The 22,807-nt window shown below is 47.1% G+C and overlaps 1 protein-coding gene across 1 annotated transcript in view; it reads right to left on the bottom strand.

Annotated features, from left to right (window-relative positions):
- The window catches only part of ACOXL (acyl-CoA oxidase like), a 368,132-nt gene that overhangs the window by 224,209 nt on the left and 121,116 nt on the right, over window positions 1-22,807 (bottom strand). The window contains 1 exon segment of the mRNA XM_053200963.1: window positions 20,885-20,919. Coding sequence (XP_053056938.1) covers window positions 20,885-20,919 — 35 coding nt within the window.

The following is a 22,807-nucleotide window of genomic DNA, read 5'->3' on the forward strand; positions in this document are numbered from 1 at the left end:
GGGGCAGAGAGAGAGGGAGACACAGAATAGGAAGCAGGCTCCAGGCTCCGAGCCGTCAGCCCAGAGCCCGACGCGGGGCTCGAACTCACGGACCGCGAGATCGTGACCTGAGCTAAAGTCGGACGCTTAACCGACTGAGCCACCCAGGCGCCCCTAATGTTTTTTTTTTTTTTAATATAAAAGCTATGCACATTCGTTGTAGAAAATGTGGAAAGCCCAGAATAAAATAAAGAGGAAATAATCACGGTTATTTTCGTTGCTAAGAAGCAAATGCTGTTAATATTTTGACAAATTTCCTTCTGGTCTTAGTTTATGCATATTGATAACTGCTATTACATTTTGGGAGATAAGAGGAGCGTGTACTGCAAAAACAACTTGATGTTGGCTTTTTTTTTTTTAAATCCAACATGATATAATGTAAGCATCCTTCTATGTTATTAAGAATTCTGAGTAGGCAACACTTTCATGGCCACGTAATACTCCATTATGGGAGCGCATCATTATTTAGTTAACCACTCCCATTGTCACTTTGCGTCCCATTCTGTTTATCATGAATAATGCAGAGAGACGTCTTTGTAGCATGAAATGCTTTCTGCATCTTGGATTGTTTTATTAGGATGGATTCTAAAGGTTCTTGTCACATATTTACATTTCAGTTTCTCTGAAAAGATTATCACCGATGGGAGCTTTGCGAACTCAAATGCCTCCAGGGGTTAGTCAGGGAAATGAGTTCAGTTGGCCGAGGTAAGAAGAAGCAAAAAACTAGGGGCGCCTGGGTGGCTCAGTCGGTTGAGCGTCCGACTCCCGCTCGGGTCATGATCTCCCGGTTGGTGAGTTCGAGCCCCACATCGGGCTCTGTGCTGACAGCTCAGAGCCTGGAGCCTGCTTCGGATTCTGTGTCTCCCTCTCTCTGCCCCTTCCCTGCTTATGCTCTGTCTCTCAAAGATGAATAAACATTAAAAAAAAAATTTTTTTTTTTAAAAAGAAACAAAAAGCTAGTGAGTGTGAGCTATCAGAGGAGGCGGCTGCTACAAGGCTCCAGCTGGAGGCTGCCATGAGGGATGGGGCCAGGGTGCTGCTGGCCGGCCCGGTGTTCCAAAGAAGCCAGCGATCCAGAATGTCTGCTCACGTGTAAACATTGGCAACAGAGGTCCACTTGCGCCTTCAGGCTGGCCGGGAGCCGGCCACAGCCTCTCCACCGTAGGTGACTCTTTTCTGAGAGCCTGTGGGGTTTTCCTCAGCCGTGAGAAACGACCCCGGGCTCTAAATCTCAGCCAGACCCTAGAAAGCGGCCAGTTACAGATGTCCATTTCATACACAGAATCACAGAGGCCCCCTTTTTCTTGCTCTCCTTGATAACCCTGGCCCTCTAATCTCCAGAAACCAGGTGAAATGCCTGTCAAATGAAACCCCAGGGCTTCGGGGTGCCAAGCTGCCAGGGAAGAACCTGCTTTTCCAAGCAGGCAAGTGGCTGAGATCTTCAGATCTGCTGAGGCTTGCCTGCGAGGGACGTGTGTGTCCGGGAGCGGGTGGGTGTGCGTGGACACGCGAGGGTTCTCAGTCTCCGAGGCCTCATGACGCGAAACGGGCCGCCTCGCCGCCCTGACAGCAATCACAGCGGTGCCTCCAGAACAGAGACGGAAAAAAAGATTCTGAGAACCCAAATCCCCTTTCAGAAAGCCCATGGAGGTGCCTTTTATGCCTCTGCCATCTGTCATCACAAAATTCACAACAGCTCCCGAGTCTCACGACACGGACACTTCTGCAGGGGTCACCCGGAGCAGTTCAGACGCCCTGACAGCAGAACAATGTGCAGCAAGGTGAAGACCAGTGAGAAAATCCTGCTAAACAAACAAGAGGGGTCAACGGCTCAGAGAGCAGGATCCACTTAAACCCCCTAATTGGAAATAATTCCAAGTTTTTCAGACATTACGTAGTGACAATAAGGTGCAAACACCGGATTAGTGACCTCCAAGACACAGAGCGCTTTTGTTCCGTCTTTATAAGAGCAGAATTTCACCCCGTGTTTTGAAGTTCCCATCAACTGCCCTGGGTGAATTTAAAAGTTTACAATTTAATAACATAGCCAGGGTTACATGTTGAGTTTCCCGTTCCAGGTCAAGAAGCAGAACGTATGTAAGGAAGGTTGTGGGGGGCGGGGGGAGGGAATCAGTGAAGCACCGAAGGGAGCCAGGGAGCCACGTTCATTCTGCTGGTTCTCAGAGGTCAGCGAACCAAAAGGACACCTTGAATGGCATCATCCCGACGGGAAAAGCCATGAGTATTTTCAGGGGGTGCGGGTTTTGGTTGCTCTTAGTTTTATGTCAGTCTTGTCAAGCCATATTTGTCAAGGACCTTAGTACTAGACTAAAGTTGTTGTTTTTTTTTAATTGCTTTAATATGCTGTAGAATTTCGTTGAGCTTTATAAGCAACCTAAAAGAAAATAAAAGCTTTCTGAAAATGCCTTATGAGTCTGGAACCTTGTTTCACTTGGGAACTATGAACATTTTGCAAAAATCAATACTGAAACAAAGCCATTAAAAAAGAAACATCTTGTTACCATGGGCTCTGAATTTACCATGGGTTCTGATTCAATAGAGTTACACTCACTTCCAGCATCACCCCCAGGTGGGAGAACGGGGGAGTCACTGGGTAAAAGGGGGGGATAATGTAATCAACCAACTCCATGTGTGGTCCCCAAGATGGAGACAGAGCCAGTCACACTTCCTGGGTATTCTTTGCCAGGGTCTCTGTGAAGTGCTTGCCTTGCACAGAATCACCTATAGAGTGGAGGAACCAAGCTCGGACCCAAGTCTGTCTGTATGTCTGTCTCTCCAAAGCTCCTGGTCTCTGCAGTGCAGACCTGTGTGGAGCTCTGGACCAAGAGGAAGGCTGTTAGGTCCCCCAGCATTCCATCTTCGCACCAAGATCCATGACCTTGAGTGAAAGACACAGTGATGTTCTCCAAAGCCCCGTGAGCAAGCTGGGGACCACAAGCCATGTCTCAGCCCAGACCAGGCTTAGAGTGGCCACCCTGAAAAGGCCTGAGTAACTAAGGTGACACAGACATGCCAGCTGCAGTGAGAAGGTGCAGCTGAGGAGGTGAGGGACCCTCCCCTAGGAGTGCCTTTAGGCAAAAATACAAAATGGCTGTTCGGGTGACAACCTCTCATATGCACGCAAAATGGAAAGCTGGCTGCGCTGGACAAAAGAGCAAAGTGTGAAGCCACCGCTGCAAAATCACAAATAGGAAGTAGGAAGAGGAAGAGGGGGTTGGGGGCCAGGCAGGTTGTGAACCGGGTTGAGGTTACTAGAACATCCTGTGGCCAAAGAAAAGCTTTCCAAGGATTCCAGAAGCTGCCTCCTCTCTTCCTTCCTTGGGGAGCCTGAGGGGTGTCTGGGGAGATCCAGCACAGCCTGGCAGGTCAGGAACCTCAGATGCAAAGTGAGCTTCGCACATGCCTTTGGCCGGGTTGCCACTGAGCACCCAGTGCCCGGTGAGCATAGACCAGCACTGACAAGTAAGACCTCAGTCCGGTCATCCAAGCCTCCTGCGTGTGGAGCATCCTAAAGTGAGATTCCACCAGTTGGAGATGGAATCAGGTTTCACCTTTGGCCAAGCCCCCGGCCATGCGCAGCATCAGAGGTCAACGGCAGCTGCGTTTCCTCCTCCCTGCTCCCTGGGCGCCCGGTTGGTTTCCCTCCTCTCCTTCCTCCAGGTGCGTTCCTGCCAGAGCCTGCCCAGAAAGCCTTCCTTTCACAGGGTTCTGATGAATAGATTGTCTGTGTTTTCTTTTGCATTCTTTTTAATGGCCTGGACTGTGCTCCAGCGACCCAGCTGTGCATGTCAAATAAAATGTATTGGGGTCGGATGGATTCTCACATAGCACCGAAATGCACGGCGCGTGAAACAAAAGGGCACCCAACCACAACATGCACATTCTAGAAAGCTCCGCGAAGAACGGCGCAACTGCTAGAAAGCCACCTGAACTACACGAGCATCAAGTCAAATGGCATTTCATGTCATTACTCCAGTCTCTCTCTCTTTTTTTTTTAAGGTTTTTTTCAAATATAGTTATGCAAAAGACTTTTGTTTTTAATCACTGTGCAAATAGTAACATTTTACAAAGCCCAGGCAGATAAAATCAGCTCAGGTTGAGTATATACTGAACGTGGACCTATAACTGATCCAGCTTTGCAATCTGACCTTTAACTGCCGGGTAGAAATGGACAACTGCATTTGCAGAAATGGTGAATTTATTTTTATGTGATATACAAAGGTACCGCCCCTCCTGAGGCATGTGAACGCTCGTCAAAGGGGCAAATGTTGAAAAACTGAAGGAAAATAAGAAGGCAGGCTTCCTGTTTCATGCACACGGAGGAAGAGGGGTCTTTTCAACTTATCATAAAACAGGTGGCCTCAAGAAACTCAGAAAAGGGTGCATGGAAATGTACCCTTACTGCCACCGTGATATTTTAAAGAAATGACATTTGTATTTTGTTCCATAACTGAACGAAATGAGCTGGAGCCACAGGGAAAGTACATGTGTTTACAACCCAGCCCAGAGTCAGCTTGTTGTAGCTGACTTTCTGTTCTGGTTAAAAACACCTCTTTCTTCAGCTGGCTGTTGAATATGCCCTCACAGCTGAGGACAGATGTGGCTAGCAATGCCTTGTGAAACAAATGCCAAGCAGCAGACCGCTACCACAGGCTCACACACCTGCAGGTGACATCACCAGGCTCTGTCTTACCCCAGAAATCTATTAACATGCAGAAACAGGTGTCATCAAATCAAAACCCACTCTTAGAAAGCATTCACCTCATCCGCCTGAGAGTGGAAATGACAAACGAGATGGCGAACTTCCACTCACCTTCCATGTGTGACTAAGAGGGCAGCCCCCTCGCCCCCCACCTAAACCTCGCAGGACACCTGTTCCCTGACATCCCAAGGATTCCAGATGCGGCCAGAACAAAAGCTCTGGAGAAAACTCTGCTCTGTGGAGGTTGCGTTCTCCTTTGTCTCGGGGAGTTTAGTCTTTTCTTGTTGGCAAAAAGTAGTTAATACCAGCTCAGGTCTTTACTGACAGCTTACCCCTGAAATGGCATTTCTCTTTGGATCTGTAACCGGACATAGAGAAGGTACTCAGTATACGTACGGAGTCATTAAAGAATGATATGTCTGGGATTTGTTTTAAAATACTTCGGCAGGAGATGAAAGGCAATATAGAAATAAACTAAAATTTTCAAAATGCTGGCAACTATAGAAATCGGGAGATGACTAATTGGGACTCTGCTATTTCTCCTTGTGTGTGAAAATTTCTGTAATCAATATAATTTTTAAATACGTAGCAGTATTTCCAGGCATTGATCCACCTCCTCTCCCTTCTCCTTAGTAATGGGATCCCAATTTTGTTCATGTAACTCACCCTCCTCTAAGGAGCCATTGTGCTTCACTAAGCCAGTCATAGTCGTCCCAATTCCCCTTGCTTCTGTTAGCCTTAGGGCTGGACAGATGGTTTATCTGGCCAATGAAAGAAGGGGGGACGTCTCCCGAAGGGTTTCTGGAAAAACAAAAGCTCCCATCCTGCTACAAAGTGGCATATAGGAAGAGATGGGTCTTCCTCTTTTGCTAAAATTTGTTGTATCTGCATGTGACAGCAAGAACCTCAGCAGCCATTTTGTGACCATGAGGGAGTCAGCCAAAGACAAAACTAATTTGCTGAGGGCTGCAGAGAGGAAAGATCAAAGCAACCCTGTCCTTTGAGGATGTCATTGAGTTACTGAAATAACCACCCTGAAACTGCCTCACTTCAGGAATCATTAAGTGAGAAAACAACCCACTTACTGTTTAAAACAGTTGAGCCAGGGTTTCCTGTTACTCATAACTAAAGGCATCCTACTTGTTACAAAATAACTCTTCAACCAACGAAGAAAAGAATGGATGAAGGCTGACATGTAGAGAGAATTACCAGTTTTAGCTGCATCATTTGAGTCTTAGTAAAGTGAATATTGTAATCCCACGGACAAGTTGAGATTTATATTCCATTTCCCCTTAGTACATAGGATCTTCTTTCTTGTTTTATAGCACACATTGTACGTCTTAGTTCTTTGGCAGCCAATCAGACACTTCCTGGTATCCTCTCCAGGAAAGTTGCTCTTTGATTTGTTTGGAGCTTTTCCTCCACCAGACCCTCATATTCATAGCTATGCCCAGGTCGGTGGGGGCTCCCAGTATACTGGAAAGTCCAGGATCTCTATTAAGTGGCTCTGTGGTCTCGGACAAATCCCTCAACCTCCTGAGCATTAACGTCCTCGTCTACAAGACAGAATCAGTAATGCCCATCTTAGGGACTGAGAGAGTTAAATGGGAAAGCATGCAGCGAATCATTTAAAGCATCATTGCACAGTGCCATTTCATCCACATCAAGACTGGTTTTAAGGTTCACAGTAACTGTTGGCAACTTGCAGAATCGCTGTTTTATTCTTCTACCCTTGCTTTCGGGTATACAAAAAAAAAAAAAAAAAAAAAGGAACGAATTTCCCTCTTTATGAGCAGTTTGGTCTCCAACACCTAACATTCCTTTTTTTTCCTACCTATTTTCATCACAGAGGACATGTGACTAAAAAGACTGAATCACTATAATGTACACCTGAAATTATTAGAATCTTGGATGTCAATTATACTGCAATAAAAAAAATGTTCTGGAAATAGATAACGGTGATGGTGGCACAACCTTGTGAATGTATTAAACAACGCTGAATTGTACACTTTAAAACAGTTAAAATGGTGGGGCACCTGGGTGGCTCAGTCGGTTAATCGGCTTGATTTCAGCTCAGGTTATGATCCCAGGGTCGTGGGATCAAGCCCTGTGTCAGGTTCTGTGCTAAAGTGCTTGGGATCCTCTCTCTCTCCCTCTCCCCATCTCACCCCTCCCCCACTCGTGCAGACAAGCACGCACGCACTCTCTCTCTATCTCAAAAACAAACAAACTTTAAAATCGTTAAAATGGGGGTAAGTTTTAGGTGCTTTTTTTACCACAATAAAAAATAATGTAAAATTGTCATTTGAAAAAAAAAGAAGATCCCGAATGGTTTCCTTTCGGACAACATAGGCCCCTTGGGGTTAGTCAGCTCTCTCAAATGGGCAAGTTTCCTGAACACAGGTTGGTAGCTCCCTACCCCACAGCTCCGACCCGGTCTGACCATCGGGTGTGATGGATTGGGGGTAGGGGCAGGCTGAGCAGAGCAGTGGTCTCGGAATCTTCGATCCCCACAAGTGGGACAGGAACCACTGCCTGCCTCCCTCCCTTTTCTCAAGTGAGGGTATGAAAACTCAGAAAATTCTGGTCCCTCCTGGATCACTTGAGGAGGGCCACCTCTCCCCTGAGGTTGAGCGGGCGCTTTCCAGACCACGGCCACATGGATGGCCCTCCACAGTTTCTGTCACATCCTCACACTGCCTGAAGTCTTCTTAACACTCTTCCATGTATCTACTCAGCTTCTACTTAAGTAAATGTATTTTATTATTTATTTTTAGACAGAGAGAGATAGAGAGTTGCTCAAGTGAGCAGGGGAGGGACAGAAGGCCAGTGGCGGAGAATCCCAAGCAGGCTCCACGATCAGCACAGAGCCCAACGCCAGGCTCGATCTCATGACCCTGGGGATCATGACCCGAGCCGAAATCAAGAGTCGGCCATTCAACTGACTGAGCCACCCTGGCGCCCCCTAAGTGGATGTATTTCAAACAGAAGTTTCCGTCAGCATTAACTGTCCCTTCCAGCCCAAACGTGACTGAATTGCTTTCCCGCCAGGCCCTGGCCCCTGCAAGTGACCAGCAAACAAAAGCCTGAGGCTAGATCAAAGCCGTAAGCCACACGAAATCATCCCTGGGACTCCCAGCGGTGTCACACACTTTGGTGAGACATGAGTTCAAATCCCCACATCCACTTGGTTTAAAACCATCACGTCCTGCATCCTTCACGGGGGTACAGCAGGTCTCTGCCTGGACAGTCACAAACAGCTACAGACGGGAGGGGGTCTAGAATTTGTACTGACAATGCTGATGATATTCTGCACCTGCCCATCTGCCTGCCAAGCTCCTCTTCCTCCTCCAGAAGTTGCCTCCAGCCCGTCCTGTGGAACCTGGCATGGCCAACTACACGACCCCCCCCCCCACACATATACATACATGCATGCCTTACCACATTGAATGCTTCCGTTATCACCCCTACCATACGGTATTCCCACGGGAGTCACCCGAGGCAGACGTGGTATGGTTTCAACTTCACTCATGGTAGATACCCAATAATCCCAGTTGAATGAACACATGAATGATTTTACATTCAACGGGAATTTTTTTTCAGTGTCCCGGATTTCATTTGTTTCTCATTTTAAGATTTTATAAGGGGGCAAAGGTGAGAAGAAGCCTGGAAATAGGACAGTCAAGGTACAATAACCAACTGCCTTCCAGTTACCTGTCACACCTTGTGGATTATCAACAGGGCAGAGCCCTCCCGTGTGTCTCCAATGAAAGCCCAACTAGGGTTGGAAGAGGGCTGGCTCCAGAGAGGGACAAACGAGTCTAACTGTTGATTTTGTGCCTCTATCCCATTGCCTAGACAACCAAAAATCAATTCTGGGTGATACACCATTTAGGAGAGGCTACATTCTCTCCGGCCCATTAGCATGATTAATTGAAAGCTGATTTGATTTCTGTGTTGAAACAAACAGGCAAACAAAAGAGAACAAAGAGGTTTCCAGGGGAGTATTTTGTCAACATAGAGCCAACACAGCGTGTGAGCCTCTTAACAACAGATTTGATTCAACCTCTGTTGACTGCCCATGCGATTGATACCTGCCAAGCCATCAAGATTGAAAGAGGAATAAATACCTGTGTAGATCTGGGGCACCTGGGTGGCTCGGTCAGTTAAGTCTCCGACTCTTGGTTCTGGCTCAGGTCATGATCTCATGGCTCGTGGGTTCAAGCCCAGGATCGGGTTCTGCACTGACAGTGTGGAATTCTGCTTGGGATTCTCATTCTTTCCCTCTCTCTCTGCCCTTCCCATGCACTCTCTCTCTCTCTCTTTTTCTAAATAAATAAATAAATAAATAAATAAATAAATAAATAAATAAAAACTTTTTAAAAAGTCCTGTACAGACCTTGAGAAGCACTCCATTGGGACAGCGTTTCTCCTCCTTGGGACTGTTCACATTTTGGGCGGGATCATTCTTTGCAGTGAGAGGCTATCCTATGTGCATTGCAGGTTAGCTGCGTCCCTGGCTTCTACACACTGCTCGCCAGTGGCACCCTCCCCACAGCGGGGACAACCAAAAAGATCACTGAGTGTCCCTAGGGGACAAAATTCCCCACGTGAAAACTACTGGTCTAGGAGGAGTGTAGCTAAATAACTGTGAGATGCACCACCATGTAAGAGGCCAGCCCAGTTGGGACCGTGAACAAGGCAGCAAGTCGTTCCCAGGGCGGGGGGAGTGTGGTGGCAGTGCTGGGGACATCTGCAGATGCCTACACGTGAGGATATAAATGTGACTCCTTCCGTGCCACTAACACCCCCTCGCCGTCTCCACCCACCGCAAACTCTAAGGAAGTGGAAGCTGTCTTGTGTAACATAAAGAGCCACCGTGACAAGCAGTCACATCTACCTTACAAAAGACTCGGGAGTGTAAATTTACATATTTCCTTCTCTATATGGCACTCTAGGCTCTACCGACCCCAGCAGGAAGCAAAAGCTAAGTGATAAGACACCTCAGGAAAAAGTTTAAAAAGCTGCCTCGCGTGATTCCTTTCCCATTGGGCCCGCAGCAGGGGGTATATGTGCTGCCCCCTTCAGGAGACCCCTCAGGTCCTCCGCAGGCCCAGTCCTCTGTGTATCGAAAGTTCCTGACGCAGAGATGGTTTGAGCCACGTAAGAGGCCAAAATGTCATTCATACAGGAAAAATTACCTACCAATGCGACACCCTGGTGACTGGAAGGAAGTAAATCTAGAACTTTCTGTGGCTAGCTTCACAGAGCCTAAAGATTACATCTTGCCAAGTTAACTGTACATTAAAACTTGAGAAACACTCCTCAGGAAGAGATGTAGAACCTTAAGCCAAGCTTGCAAGTAAAGCCTTAGACAATCAGCCTGTGAACCAGGCCCCCCCGCCACATCAGGCCGACCAGAGAACCTCTCTGTCCTCTCCCACTTAACGACAACACAACCAGGGCCTTAGTAAACTCTCCTCCCATAAGATGGGTGAAGGCCAATTGCATGTTCACTGTAGGTGACCCTCTGGACTAGGGCATTATGGCACCAGTCAAGGGATTGTAGAGAAGGACCCTGAACTTCCCCCACTCAGCTTGGCCGTCATAGACTCCCGGACTAGACCATGGTCTGTGGGCTGGCCTCCGCGCCCCGGCAGAATGGCAACTCCCTCCAGCACAACGAGGAGTGTGCTGGTGATCTTCATCCAGGCTGGTTTCTCTGTCTGCGCTTTGCCCCGGCGCACTGTGCAGCCTGTTCACTGGGGGCCTGGGGCCCTGCCCCCTGCCCAGTGCCCAGCGGCAGTCAACCGAGTGGGAGTTGGGGTGACACCTGCCACATTAGCTTTAGAAACCAGGGGGTGGAGCGCAGAGCCGCTTTCTCACTACTCTCTCTCACTGCTGAGATCTGGAAACAGCTGCACCCCATTCCCTGGGTCTCCGGGGAGGGACCAGCCAGCCGATGAGTTTTCCAGATGGATGAGATGAGCAGTGCCTCCTGGAACGTGACCTCAGGCACCTGCACTGGGGACCTCTGCTCCACGGAGGGGAGCAAGTGGAGCCTGGCATGTCATCCAGCGCCCCCGCAGCCCCTCCAGTGCCCCCCACAGGGGCAGCAGCCTAGTGAGTGAAGAATAAGGTCAAACCCAATTGCCTCAGGCTGAACTGCCCACTAAGAAGGCCTGGCTCGAGCACCTTTCCATCTGAAAACTCCAGTGGACAAAAGTTCTGACCGCACCTGTCAACTGGTTTCCATGGAAAGCCTCAGAAAGACCCGTGGGTTAAACTTCATGCATGTGTTAGTTACACATCTCACAACTCACCTTCACTGAAAACAATCAAGTGAGCAAAACAAAGAAATGGGTGCCTCATTCCAGGCGTCCGAAACACAACATAATTCCACACCCAGAAGCACTTGGACACAGGGCTACTATTTTTTTTTTTTTAAGTTTATTTATTTATTTTGAGCGAGAAGGGGTAAGGGGCAGAGAGGGAGAATCCCAACGCAGGGCTCCATGCCACAAACCGCAAGATCATGACGCGAGCTGAGTCATGACCAAGAGTCAGACACTTAACGGACTGAGCCACCCAGGCGCCCCTGGACACAGGACTGTTAACGTGGCCTCAGACAAGGTCGTCTCGCACCAGAGTGGCCAGGGCTTTCCCCAATGTCAGCTCTCCTTAATTCAAGTTCACTGAGGTGTAATTCAATTATAGTAAAATTCACCTGTTTCAGGTGTTACAATTCTACAAGTTTGGGCAAAAAACATGTAACCCTCACAATCAAGATTTGGAATATGTCTATCGCTGCCCCCCACCCCCAAACTCTTCATGTCACGTTCTAGTTAACCCGTCCCCCACCCACTTCCTTCCCCGTAGTGCTCCCTTTTCTAGAATGTCACACAAATGGAATCACACAGCATATGCACTCTGAAGTCTGGCTTCTTTCACTCAACACGATACCTTTTTATTGCCGAGTAATATTTCACTGTGCAGATGGGCCACAGTCTGTTTATCCACTTATCGTTTCCACTTTCCAGCTATTACGCGCAGAGCAGCTACAGACATTTGCATAAGGTCTTTGCATGGGCAAATGTTTTCATTTCTCCTGTGTCAGTACTACCTGCGAGTGGAGGCGCCGGGTCCTATGGGAAGGCAGTGTTTAACATGATAAGAAACTACCGAAGTATCTTCCAAAGTGGCCACACTATTTCGCTTTCCCACCAACAATGTAAAAGAGCTATAGTTACCCCACATCTTCATGCTGTGTTGTCAGGATTTTGTGGGTTTGTGTTTTGTTGTCTGGGGGGGGACCTTTCGGGGGGGGGGTGTTTAAGCCATTCTGATCTATGCGTAATGGTATCTCACTGTGGTCTTAATTTGCATTTCCTTGATGACTAACAAGGCCGAGCATCCCTTCATGTGTTTATTGCCATCTCTTTTCTTTCTCTTCTGCCCTCCCATTTGCGTCTCTTCTTTGGTAAAGTATCAGTTCAAGAATTTTTGCCCACTTATCAAACTGCCGTCTTGTTAAAGGGCTGTAAGAGTTCGGCACATATTCTGGATACGAGTCCTTTATCAGCTATGTGTTTTGAAAATATTTTCTCCTGGTTTGTGGCTTGTCTTTTAGTTTCTAGGCAGTGGTTTTCACAGAGCAGATGTTTTTAATTTTGATAAAATCCATTTTACCAACTTTTCCTTTCACAGTTTATGTTCTTTGTGTCCGAAGTAGCCTTTGCCTTGCCCAAGGCCACAAAGATCTGAAGCTATGTTTTCTTCTGTAAAGTTGTCACTTTTAGATTTTGCTTTAGGCACATGACCCACTTTTGTTCATTGTTGTACATGCTGTAAAGTATGGGTTGAGGGTTTTGGGTGTTTTCTTTAAGGATATCCAATTGTTGTAGTATCATCTATATCCTTTCTCCATCGAATTATCTTGGTGCTTCTGTAGAAAATCAATTGATCATTTAGGTGTGGGTCTGCTTCTAGACTCTTCATTCTATTTTCTATTTGCTTTCACCAATGCCACACTGTCTTCATCCCTATAGCTTTATAGTAAATCTTGACATTTGTAGTGTAAGTCTTCCAATTCTTGTGCTTTGGCTAGTCTAGGTTTTTTGCCTTTATGTATGCATTTTTAATGAGCTTGTCATTTTTTGAAATTGGCTCACCATTATGCAAAGTATTTATATTTATGTTTCCATGTTTTAATTGGGGTTTTGTCAAATCTCTGGATCAATTTAAGTTAGGTGTCTTCTCCTTTTGAAAGTAAAGGAGTGGTCATCCCTCAGAGATACCATAAAAGAAAGACTGACCGGTTCCTTCCAAACTCACCCACACAGAATAGCTTTGCCAAATGGCCTTGGCTCTAAGGGCTGGGTTGTGGGGTTCACAGGTTCTGATGTGGAAGGGCACGGGTGAGGGGGGCCAGGAATGCAGTCTGCCTCTCCAACCTGCTCCCTGATATAGAAAGGAAAAGAAAGGCACGAAATTGAGGTCAGCCCTGAGCCCTAACACCAGAAAGGAGCATGACTGCTTGACAATTTTTTGAAAATGAGGTGACATCTTTTCCATCCTAGGGGCCATTAGAGGATGAGTAGGAGTTCACTAACGCAGAAGAGAAGACAGAAGTTAATTCCTCAAAAGGAAATAGTAAGAGCAAGGAATAGAACAAGCAGGAAGCTCAGAACTGCAAATTTTGAGGACAGAGGGTTGGAGATGGAAGTCTGGGGTCAGAAATCTGTTCCCTGGGCATGGAAGGCCATGGAAGCTTTTGAGTGGGAAGGGCATAATCAGATCTGTAGTTGAGAAAGATCCTCTTACTGGCAGGCAAACTATCCCCCCAGAGATCACCCTGTGGGTGTGGCAACAGACATGTGATGAGCAGGTGTGACTGGGGAAATGGCCGAGAGTCTGGACCAGAATCTCTTTGGAGAACAAGGCCACCAAATGAAAACCAGACAAGGGATTGAAGGGGATGGGAGAGGCACAGGAAGACACATCTGTCTATCCCCGACTCCCCCGGACCCTGAAAAGCATCCACCACTTTCCAGGCACATCCACAGCCCCAGGCCGAGCTCTGCTGTAAGAAGCCAAAAACATACATGTGGCCTTGAAGGACCTCACTGAGTAAGAACATGGAATCCAGACACAGTGTGAGTATTCACATTCTGCTTTTCAGGGGCAACATTTTGTGTGAAGGTTATCTTAAAAACGCAACCTTCCACAAGATGGCTTTGCTTTTAAGATTATGCCATTGGGGTTGAATAAATTTCTTGGCAACCCTGTGGATAAATCTGGTCAGGGCCTCACTGTGAAGTCTGAAAAAGAGACAGATGGAGCCGTCGGCCAGAAAGCCCCAGTGACAGAAACAACTATTCCCTGGAAGGGGAAAAAAGGGCAGAAAGGCATCTTTGTTTATTTTTACAAAATTTGGAGAACAACAGTGTCTCCCAGCTGTCTCCACAAGATCAAACCAGCTCCAAATGGGAGATGCTAGGTATTTGCCAACACTTGAAATCAAAGTCCAACAGGCCTGATGGCCCTGTTTCTTGTCTTTTCCTCCCTTTGTATTTCAATATGACAATTTCATTTGTTCATTGATGCAGCCTGTCCATTCAATAAGCGTTCTGATTCATCTATGAACTTCAAACTCCACTTCTAATCTAAATCAGAACACAGAAGTACATGACCGCTTCACTGCTTGCTAGGCCCTCTGGCTCATTCAAAGCAAACACTCAAAGGGGGCCTCAGAATGACATTTAATCATGGGGTCTGCATTTTCGGTGTAAGGCCATGCCCTCCAAAGTCCAACACAGGGACTGTCAAACTGTCAACTTCTCTGGGACTGAACACGCACAAGCGCCCCAGTGCTCCCATCCCCTCGTCAGCCCTCAGGGGACACCAAAGCCTTTTAAGGGGTTGGTACCTGTAACTCCAGAATTAGGGTTAGGGCACAGGCCCGAACAGGGCACCAAATCTGGCCTTTGTTAAGGCCTATTAGAAACTGATAGAAAGAGTCCGTTGTGGGAAAGAGACATCTTTAGGCTTCATCTAAAAGTCAAACCTCTGTAAACTTCCATTTAACTATAACAGAGCCCAGTGGAAATTTTGCTTCCTTCCTGATTTATTAAATAAAGATAACCAACAGAAACAAAACAAAATTCCGTTGGGAGCTAGTTCATGCTCTCCCACCCTGCTTCCATGGGCTATTCTTAGAAACATGGACCTAAGCACCACGTGCAAAAATGCCGCGCTGCTGGTTTACATGGCCTGTCTGCCGTATCAGAGAAGCGAGAGCCAAAGGTGACATGCTCACTTCGAAGCCACTTTGTCTTCGCCCAGGAGCTCCTGTCAGGAGGGAGCAGGCTTCTCCGGGCTGCTGCACCATGACAGACGGGAAGAACGTCTAAACTCTCTTTCAAACTTATAGAAAAAGAAAAAAACAAAACACCCACACAGTGGGGAACAATTTCCCCACTGCGTGGGTGGTGGGGCCCCGAGAGCTGTTATCTGCAAAGGGCACTTCTGGGGGTTACCCAGCTGTCACCACTGTGTGGATTCCACTCGAAAACCTCAAGCCAAGCAGTGGGGAATGAACATCAAGAGACAATTTTCCACTCTGTGAAAATGACTTGACTTTACAAAAATAAATTAAAACGCTGCGATAATACATGAAATGTGTACAGGACCTGTTGATAAATGCACACCTCGGTCACAGTAGATGTGCTTCCTTGCTTGGTATATCTATACCATCAGAAGAATATGACTGTGTCATTCTCCACTTCCTGACCCCTCAGCGCCTGACCCCACATGATGTCTCACACACACATACACATACCCACACCCACACACTCTCCTATACCATACAACTGGGCGTGGAATTACTGGTCTAGCAAGGGCTGGAGCCTGAACCAGCATGTCTGAGGGCAGGAGTGGGAGCAGGTGGGGTGTGCGTGTGTTAGTGTGGAAATCGGGGGAAAGGATGTTCTAACACTGTTCATCGTAACAAGGGAGATCTGATGGCCCAAGCCAAAACGCAGATGCATGAAAACAAAACCAGGTGTACCTCGGGTTACGCCCCTCTTTTACCACACAAGGGCCACCCTGCTCCAGGCTGCCCCGGGTGTCTGTGGCAGCCTAAGAGGCACAGCCTGCCCACCAGGTTCATGGGATTGAGTGATTCCTCCTCTCCTCTGCACACTCGTGTCCAACCCACTCCTAAGTGAACCCATCCTCCCGACTGCTGCCGTCTGGAACCACAATCGCCTCCTCCCTTCCCTTTGTCCCACCCCCGTCTATCACAGGAGCCTTGCTCTTGGCCCTGGCCCTCCTGTCAGAATTTGGGAAACAGACCTGGTGATTAGAGCCTCAAGTCCCAAACCTTGCTTCCAAAAGTCTCCTGATGCACACAAAGAGGACCCGGGAAGCTCTCAACTCCAGAATCTGGGTCCTGGGTAAACAACCGTGAGCGTTTGAAGTAGACCCAGAACTATATAGATGTAGGATACACTCCTACTTTAAAATGTAATCGACAGAAGAACAGCATGGCGATTCCTCCAAAAAAACCTAAAAATACAATCACCATAGGATCGATCCAGCAATTACATTTCTGGGTATTTACTCAAAAGATGTGAAAGCAAGGTTTCAAAGAGATTTTTGTACACTCGTGTATATAGCAGCACCATTAACAATAGCCCAAAGGCAGAAACAACCCGAATGTCTACTGACAGATAAATGCAAGTGTGTGTGTGTGTGTGTGTGTACACACACACACACACACACACACACAGTGTAATATATATACATATACACATATATACATATACACACACATAATGGTCTATATACATATACACATACACATACACACACACACACACACACACACACACAAATGGAATACTACTCAGCCTTAAAAATGAAGCAAATCTGACACATGCTACAACATGGATGAACCCTGAGGACATTCTGCTAAGTGAAAGAACCCAGACATAAAAGACAAATACTGTATGATGATTCTACTTATATGAGGTTCCTACACTAGTCAAATTCAGTGACAGAAGGCAGGTTACCAAGGGCTGGAGGCAGGGCAGGGGAGGATGAGGAGTTAGTGTTCAAAGAGTATAGAGTTTTAGTTTGGGAAGATGAAAAAGTTCTCGAGATGGGTGTGGTGATAGTTGCACAAGAATGTGAATGTACTTAATTTCACTGAAGTGTACATTTTTAAACCTTTAAGGGTTAAAATAGTAAATTTTATGTTAGGTATATTTTACCAAAAGGATAAAAAAAAAAAGCAATCGACGAAAGGATTGAAGCTTCAATTAATCTAAATAAGCTAGCTTATTAGATTAACTAGGATTTTTATTTAAAGAGAAGACATAACCAGAAACCCACAACCTCTGGTTTCATCTTCTTCCTCTCCTCTGAGGATAGAAGTGGGTGACAGGCAGCAGAGGGACAGAAGAGCTACCACCAGACAATCCAAGGACATGCAGGCTTCTGAGAGGACAGGCCAGTTCCTCCTGTGCCCGCTGACCCCAGAGACAGGACAGAGAAGGTGGTGTGACGGCAGGTGGTACAGTCTGACCCACAAACGGCTCTTCACGACACTTTATTAAGAGTCGTTGGTTCTGGCAGGGGCCCCTGGGTGGCTCAGTCGGTTAAGAGCCTGGCTTTGGCTCAGGTCATGATCTCACTGCTCATGAGTTCGAGCCCTCGCCCCCCCGCCGGGCTCTGTGCTGACAGCTCAGAGCCTGGAGCCTGTTTCGGATTCTGTCTCCCTCTCTTTCTGCCCCTCCCCTGCTCACGCTCTCTCTCTCTCCTTCAAAATAAATAAGCATTAAAAAAAAGTTTTAAGAGCCGTTGGTTCCTGCAGACTGGGGGCTTCCCAGAAGATGGTTTTTTTCCCACCACAGATTTACAGACACTGTTGTGCTTCCTGGAACTTTTCCATCACAATTCCTTATATTTCAGAAATCATTTCTGGAAAATACAACCTCTGATAATGCGTTCTGCATTTCCACTACATCTGAGATGTTGGTACATGGACAGGTCAAATGCTCCTCAGTAACCTCATCTAGGCTTGGGTGAATGGGATGTGTGAATAGGGCATTTACACCTGTCACAGGCTCACCCAAGCCAAAAAAAGTCTCCACATTGTCCCTGTACGTATGCTCAGGGACCTGCATTATCAGTTAGCGGGGCACCTGTCTGAGCCCACGGAGTCTGCCTTCTGTGAGGATGGTTTAAGATTCGCTTTCTCTAAGAAGCCTCCTTTGACTGATTTACCTCCTCCTATAAGATTTGCGTCTATCCTTAAGTCTTCTTCACCCATACCCCTTGTGTTTCCCTGGCTCGTAAATGCCTTACAGCCAGGACGGTGTCTTAAATTTCCTTTTACAACGGCTTTAAATAAGCACCCTGTCATTCAGCTGGGCTCTGCAGCAGACAGCATTTTCCCAAAACGGCCTCATGAAGATTTCCCCACCTCTCATGTCCTTGTTACAATGTGGCCAGCACTCCTTCCACTGTGAGGCGGGGTCTCTGCTTCCTCCCTCTGAACGCCAACAGGGGGCTGTGTCTGCTCCAACAGAGTAAGGCGGAAGTGATGCTCTATGACTTCCCAGGCTGGATCACAGGAAGGAGACAGCTTCTACCTGGCTCTCCCTTTCCAGGACACTCAATCAGAGAGGGCCGACTACCATACCGTGAGGAAGCCCAAACAAGCCCATGTGTAGACCACACGGACCCGCGTGCGGAGAGGAACAGAGATCTCTGGCCATCGGCCAGCATCACCCACTAGACACAGAAGTGAATGAGCATTCAGATGTCTCTGTCCTCCTCCCTGAGTCTTCCAGAGCAGGCCCCAGACCCTGTGAAGCAGAGTCAGGCCATCTTCCCTGTCCTTCCAAACCCCTGTCCCACAGAACATTGCCAGCATGATCACTGGTAGCTCGGTGGCCTCAGGCAGCCATAGGCACGGGGTTTCCATAAATGTGGCCACCGGATGAGTAATTCCAAAGCTCTCTCCTCTCTAAAATGGGCTCTGCTTAACTGCTCCAACTTCATTTTTTCCCTTCTCCACAGTGGAATGCCTATCCTGTAGGACCTCCTATAGGACCATGACTCAGGGTGTCCACGTCTCTATTCAGCTTCATAGCCACTGTCTACTAACCACACTTCTTCAGCCAGACTGGGCTGCTTTAGGGAAGGGGGAGCCAAAGGGAGGAGTCATTCCTAATCCAAGCCAAGCGCTTCCTTCCAGAGAGCGCCCACTGCCACCAATTCCACAGAAAAGTAGGTATATCTAAATCGCTACCCAGTCAAGGGTAAGAAGACATTTTCCCTTTCCAAATGAAGAAGATGTTCAGCTCAGACAACAGTCTCCACCTTCTGTTTGGTGTTGGTAACGGTACAGAAGGATGCCAGGGGCCTGCCCTGGCCCCAGGCAGGCCGTGCAGGAATCTTTTCCACGACACAGGCCTGGGACCCATAATAAGCACGGGGCCAAAGACACCATCCACCTGGGACCTCCATCCGGTCTCCCCTGCTCTGCTATCCTTACCCGATTCCCTGATTCGAAAAGGTTGATAGTTGGCAAAAGTCCCTCAGCCTCACAAAGTATTAAAAAGAAAGTTTTGTCCAGTTCCGGAAGAATCTGAGTTTCTGCACAAGTTAGAACTCTCCACAGAGCCACAGAGTAACCCCTACCGTGGCGGGAACAAGCCCATGTTTGTTCTCCGGACTAGAGCAAGACCTTGGCTTTCTTAGGGAGGCCCCTTTAGCTCTCATACAGAAAAGTCTTGATCAGCAGGACTCGAATATGAGGAAAGTTCCACCAACGGAAAAGAACGGAAAGGGCAGGGGCACCGGGGTGGCCCAGTCGGTTAAGCATCCGATTTTGACTCAGGTCATGATCTCGCTGTCTGTGAGTTCGAGACCCACATCCGGCTCTCTGTTCTCGGCACAGAGCCTGCTTCGGATCCTCTGTCTCCCTCTCTCTCTGCCCCTCCCCCGCTCACACTACCACTTGCACTCTCTCTCTCAAAAATAAATAAGCATTTGTTAAAAAAAAAAAAAAAAGAAAAAAGAAAAAAAAAGGAAGGAAGGATGGGCAAAATTCCCCACCGTCCCTCACACACACCGAAAAGCAATCATGAGCATCTCTGGAGCAGCTTTCTTCAAGAGTATCCAGAAATGTCCGACAGAAACACCTTCTTCCCACACACTCATTCCTAGTTCCGAGTGGTTCTAGCCCAGTCCTGCCTTCTTCCTGCTCTACCCCACACAGTGCACCAGCAGCCTTTCGGGCTTCTGTGACTGCCCACCGTGTCAATCGAGCCACAGTTAACTGTAAGCAAGCACATACAACCTGTGACAAGCGGATTTAGAAGGCGATCTCCTTTGCAGTAACTATGGTTTATTTGTGGAGAGTTGGCCAGATGTCCTGAGCTGACCAGCGGGTGGCACTTCGGGGAGGCTGTGAGCACAGGTTGTGTATGGGCAGGAGGGACATTGCTTATTATTCTTCCATTGAGACTGGATCTTTAATGAACATCTTAATACATTCTGATGCATGCCAGGGGATGCATGTACTTGGATACTAGCATAAGAAACCAACGTTTTTCGTAAATATGATACACTTGAGAAAAAGGCAGAAATCATGAAGCAAGACCAAAAATGGCACTTTTAGCCATTCTCAGATATACCTAAGACAAGGCAGGGGGGCATGGAGGGGACAGGGGCTTTACTAACAAGCCTTCACTCAGCTTTCTGTTTGCCCAGCCTCACCATTCATGCAGGACATCCCTGATTTCTGCGCTTATCCCTAGACAGAATACACTACCCAGAAATCACTTGTGTCCCTGCCCTAGAGCCGTCCATTTTTTGTTTTAAAAGAAATGTGCTACCTACCACCACCTTTATGTAAAAGCTCTATTCCTCCAAATAGCCAGCGGCCCTCATCAATGAAGCAAATGGAATAATTCTAATTGCTGTGAACTGATACCATAGGTAGAGAAGCCACCAAAATTTAGCTTGAAAACCCAGATTTGATCAAACAGAAAGCTATAAACCAGGAAAGGTATTCCTCAAGAGGAAAAAAAAAAAATTTAGCTTTACCTGTGACTATAGCGGATGGCTATCGTCAGCCCAAGCTGTAATTAAAAAGAGAGAAAAACACATACTAAATAATATGAAGAGCATGCTGAGTTCACAAGAAAATTAACTTACGACGGTCCGTTATTTTTTAAACATTTCCTAAAATCTCCTACTCCTACTCCTTATATTTCATAAATAACACCTTTTAATGATAGTTCTTTGGTTTCAACATCATTCTTAAAGGCTAGTCAGATTGTGAAAGGGTCTTAGAGACATCTAAAATATTTCACTGTGAATTGGACAGGTGTCTCTCATCTGGAGACACCTTCCATAACAGAGCCTTTACTTTATTTATTTATTTATTTATTTATTTATTTATTTATTTATTTATTTTGCTTTTCTTTTTTTTTTCCTTTGCATGCTTTTACACTTAAGTTTTAAAATTTTTTCATTGAGGTATAACGGACAAATAAATTGTACGTACTTAATACTTACAACGTGATGATTCGATACACATACACCCTGTGAAATTATTACCATGTGTTATCACTTTAATTAACACATCCATCACTTCACATAATTACCTTTTTTTTCCCTTTTTTTGGCGAGATAGAACGTTTCAAGTACACAATATGCTACTGTTAACTATAGTCACCATGCTGTGCATTAAGTCTCCGGAGCTTATTCATCTGACAACTAAAAGTTTATACCCTCTGACCAACATCTCCCCACCCCCAGCCCCTGGCAACCAGCATTCCACTCTCTGTTTGTATGAGCAAAACAGGGCTCTTTCAGCTCTGAGACAAAGCCGTGAAAGGACAGGATTCAGCGTGTGGCTGATTCTGAGGCTTGACATACCCCCGTCCTGGGGGTGGTTCCTTCCCCACTCGCCCTGCCCCAGGAGTGCTGAGCGGAGCCCAGGCCATGAAGAGGACTGACCCGACCCCCCCCCCCCCCCGCCCCCGGGCCTGAGTCTTGCCAGGGGAATCTGCACAACCTTCACACTGATCTCATAAGCTCCAGGCCGGCAAGGTGCACCTCTGAGGGTACGTGTGACATCGAGAGAAAGGGTACACAGTCGCCAGAGACGGCGACAAGTAGAGGCCAGGGTGGCACTGTGATTTCCTTTTTACTCTGTGGGGGGGTCACGGAAACCTCTCAAGCAGAAGAGGGGGTCGAATCATATGGCACGGGCCTCAGCTAGTTCATGGATTCCAGAAGAGTCAGGCCACAGGAGTTCAACCGCTAACCATACGGGCATCGCGTTATTTAAACTCTCAGGGTCACAGTATCTGCATCTGTATCATGGGCGAATAATTATTTTCTCGTGCAAGGATGAAGCAACTTTTTCTATTTTGGTGTTTATACCTGTGTGTGGTGCACACACGATGCGTGCCGCCTGATAGGAAAAACTCTACAGGTGGGCCTGGCGGCGGAAGGCACCGGCAGGTGGGAAAAAAACTCTATAAATAGTAACTACCGCTACTATATATAGGCAATATTTCATTTATGAAAATGTTTTCATTTTCCAAAATTTAATTGTTAAGTTCATTTTTGGAACTTACAAAGTATTTCATTAGGTTAAAATGATGATCAGCCTCAAGCATGCCCATAAAAGTCTCGACGGTCCCCCTGTGGCTGAACTGTGGCATGACTAGTTTAAGAGACTCGGCAGCAGTTAAAAACCCAAGCATCATCGATCATATCATTTCCGAGCAAAAAGTCTGCCTACGTGGAACCTTGAAATCCCCAAACACATCACTGCCAGTTTCTCTGACGTTGGCCCCAGGGCGGTGGGGGTGGGGAGGTCACTTCCATGGGGCTCTCCGGGATGCTATGAGATGACACAAGAGTCCCTGGGCCGTGGGAGGGTGGAAGGGGTAAGAGTCCCTGGGCCGTGGGAGGGTGGAAGGGGTAAGGAAGAAGCAAGGGGATGGAGAGTTA

This window comes from Acinonyx jubatus, chromosome A3 (assembly GCF_027475565.1).
Source record: "Acinonyx jubatus isolate Ajub_Pintada_27869175 chromosome A3, VMU_Ajub_asm_v1.0, whole genome shotgun sequence".
NCBI lineage: Eukaryota > Metazoa > Chordata > Mammalia > Carnivora > Felidae > Acinonyx > Acinonyx jubatus.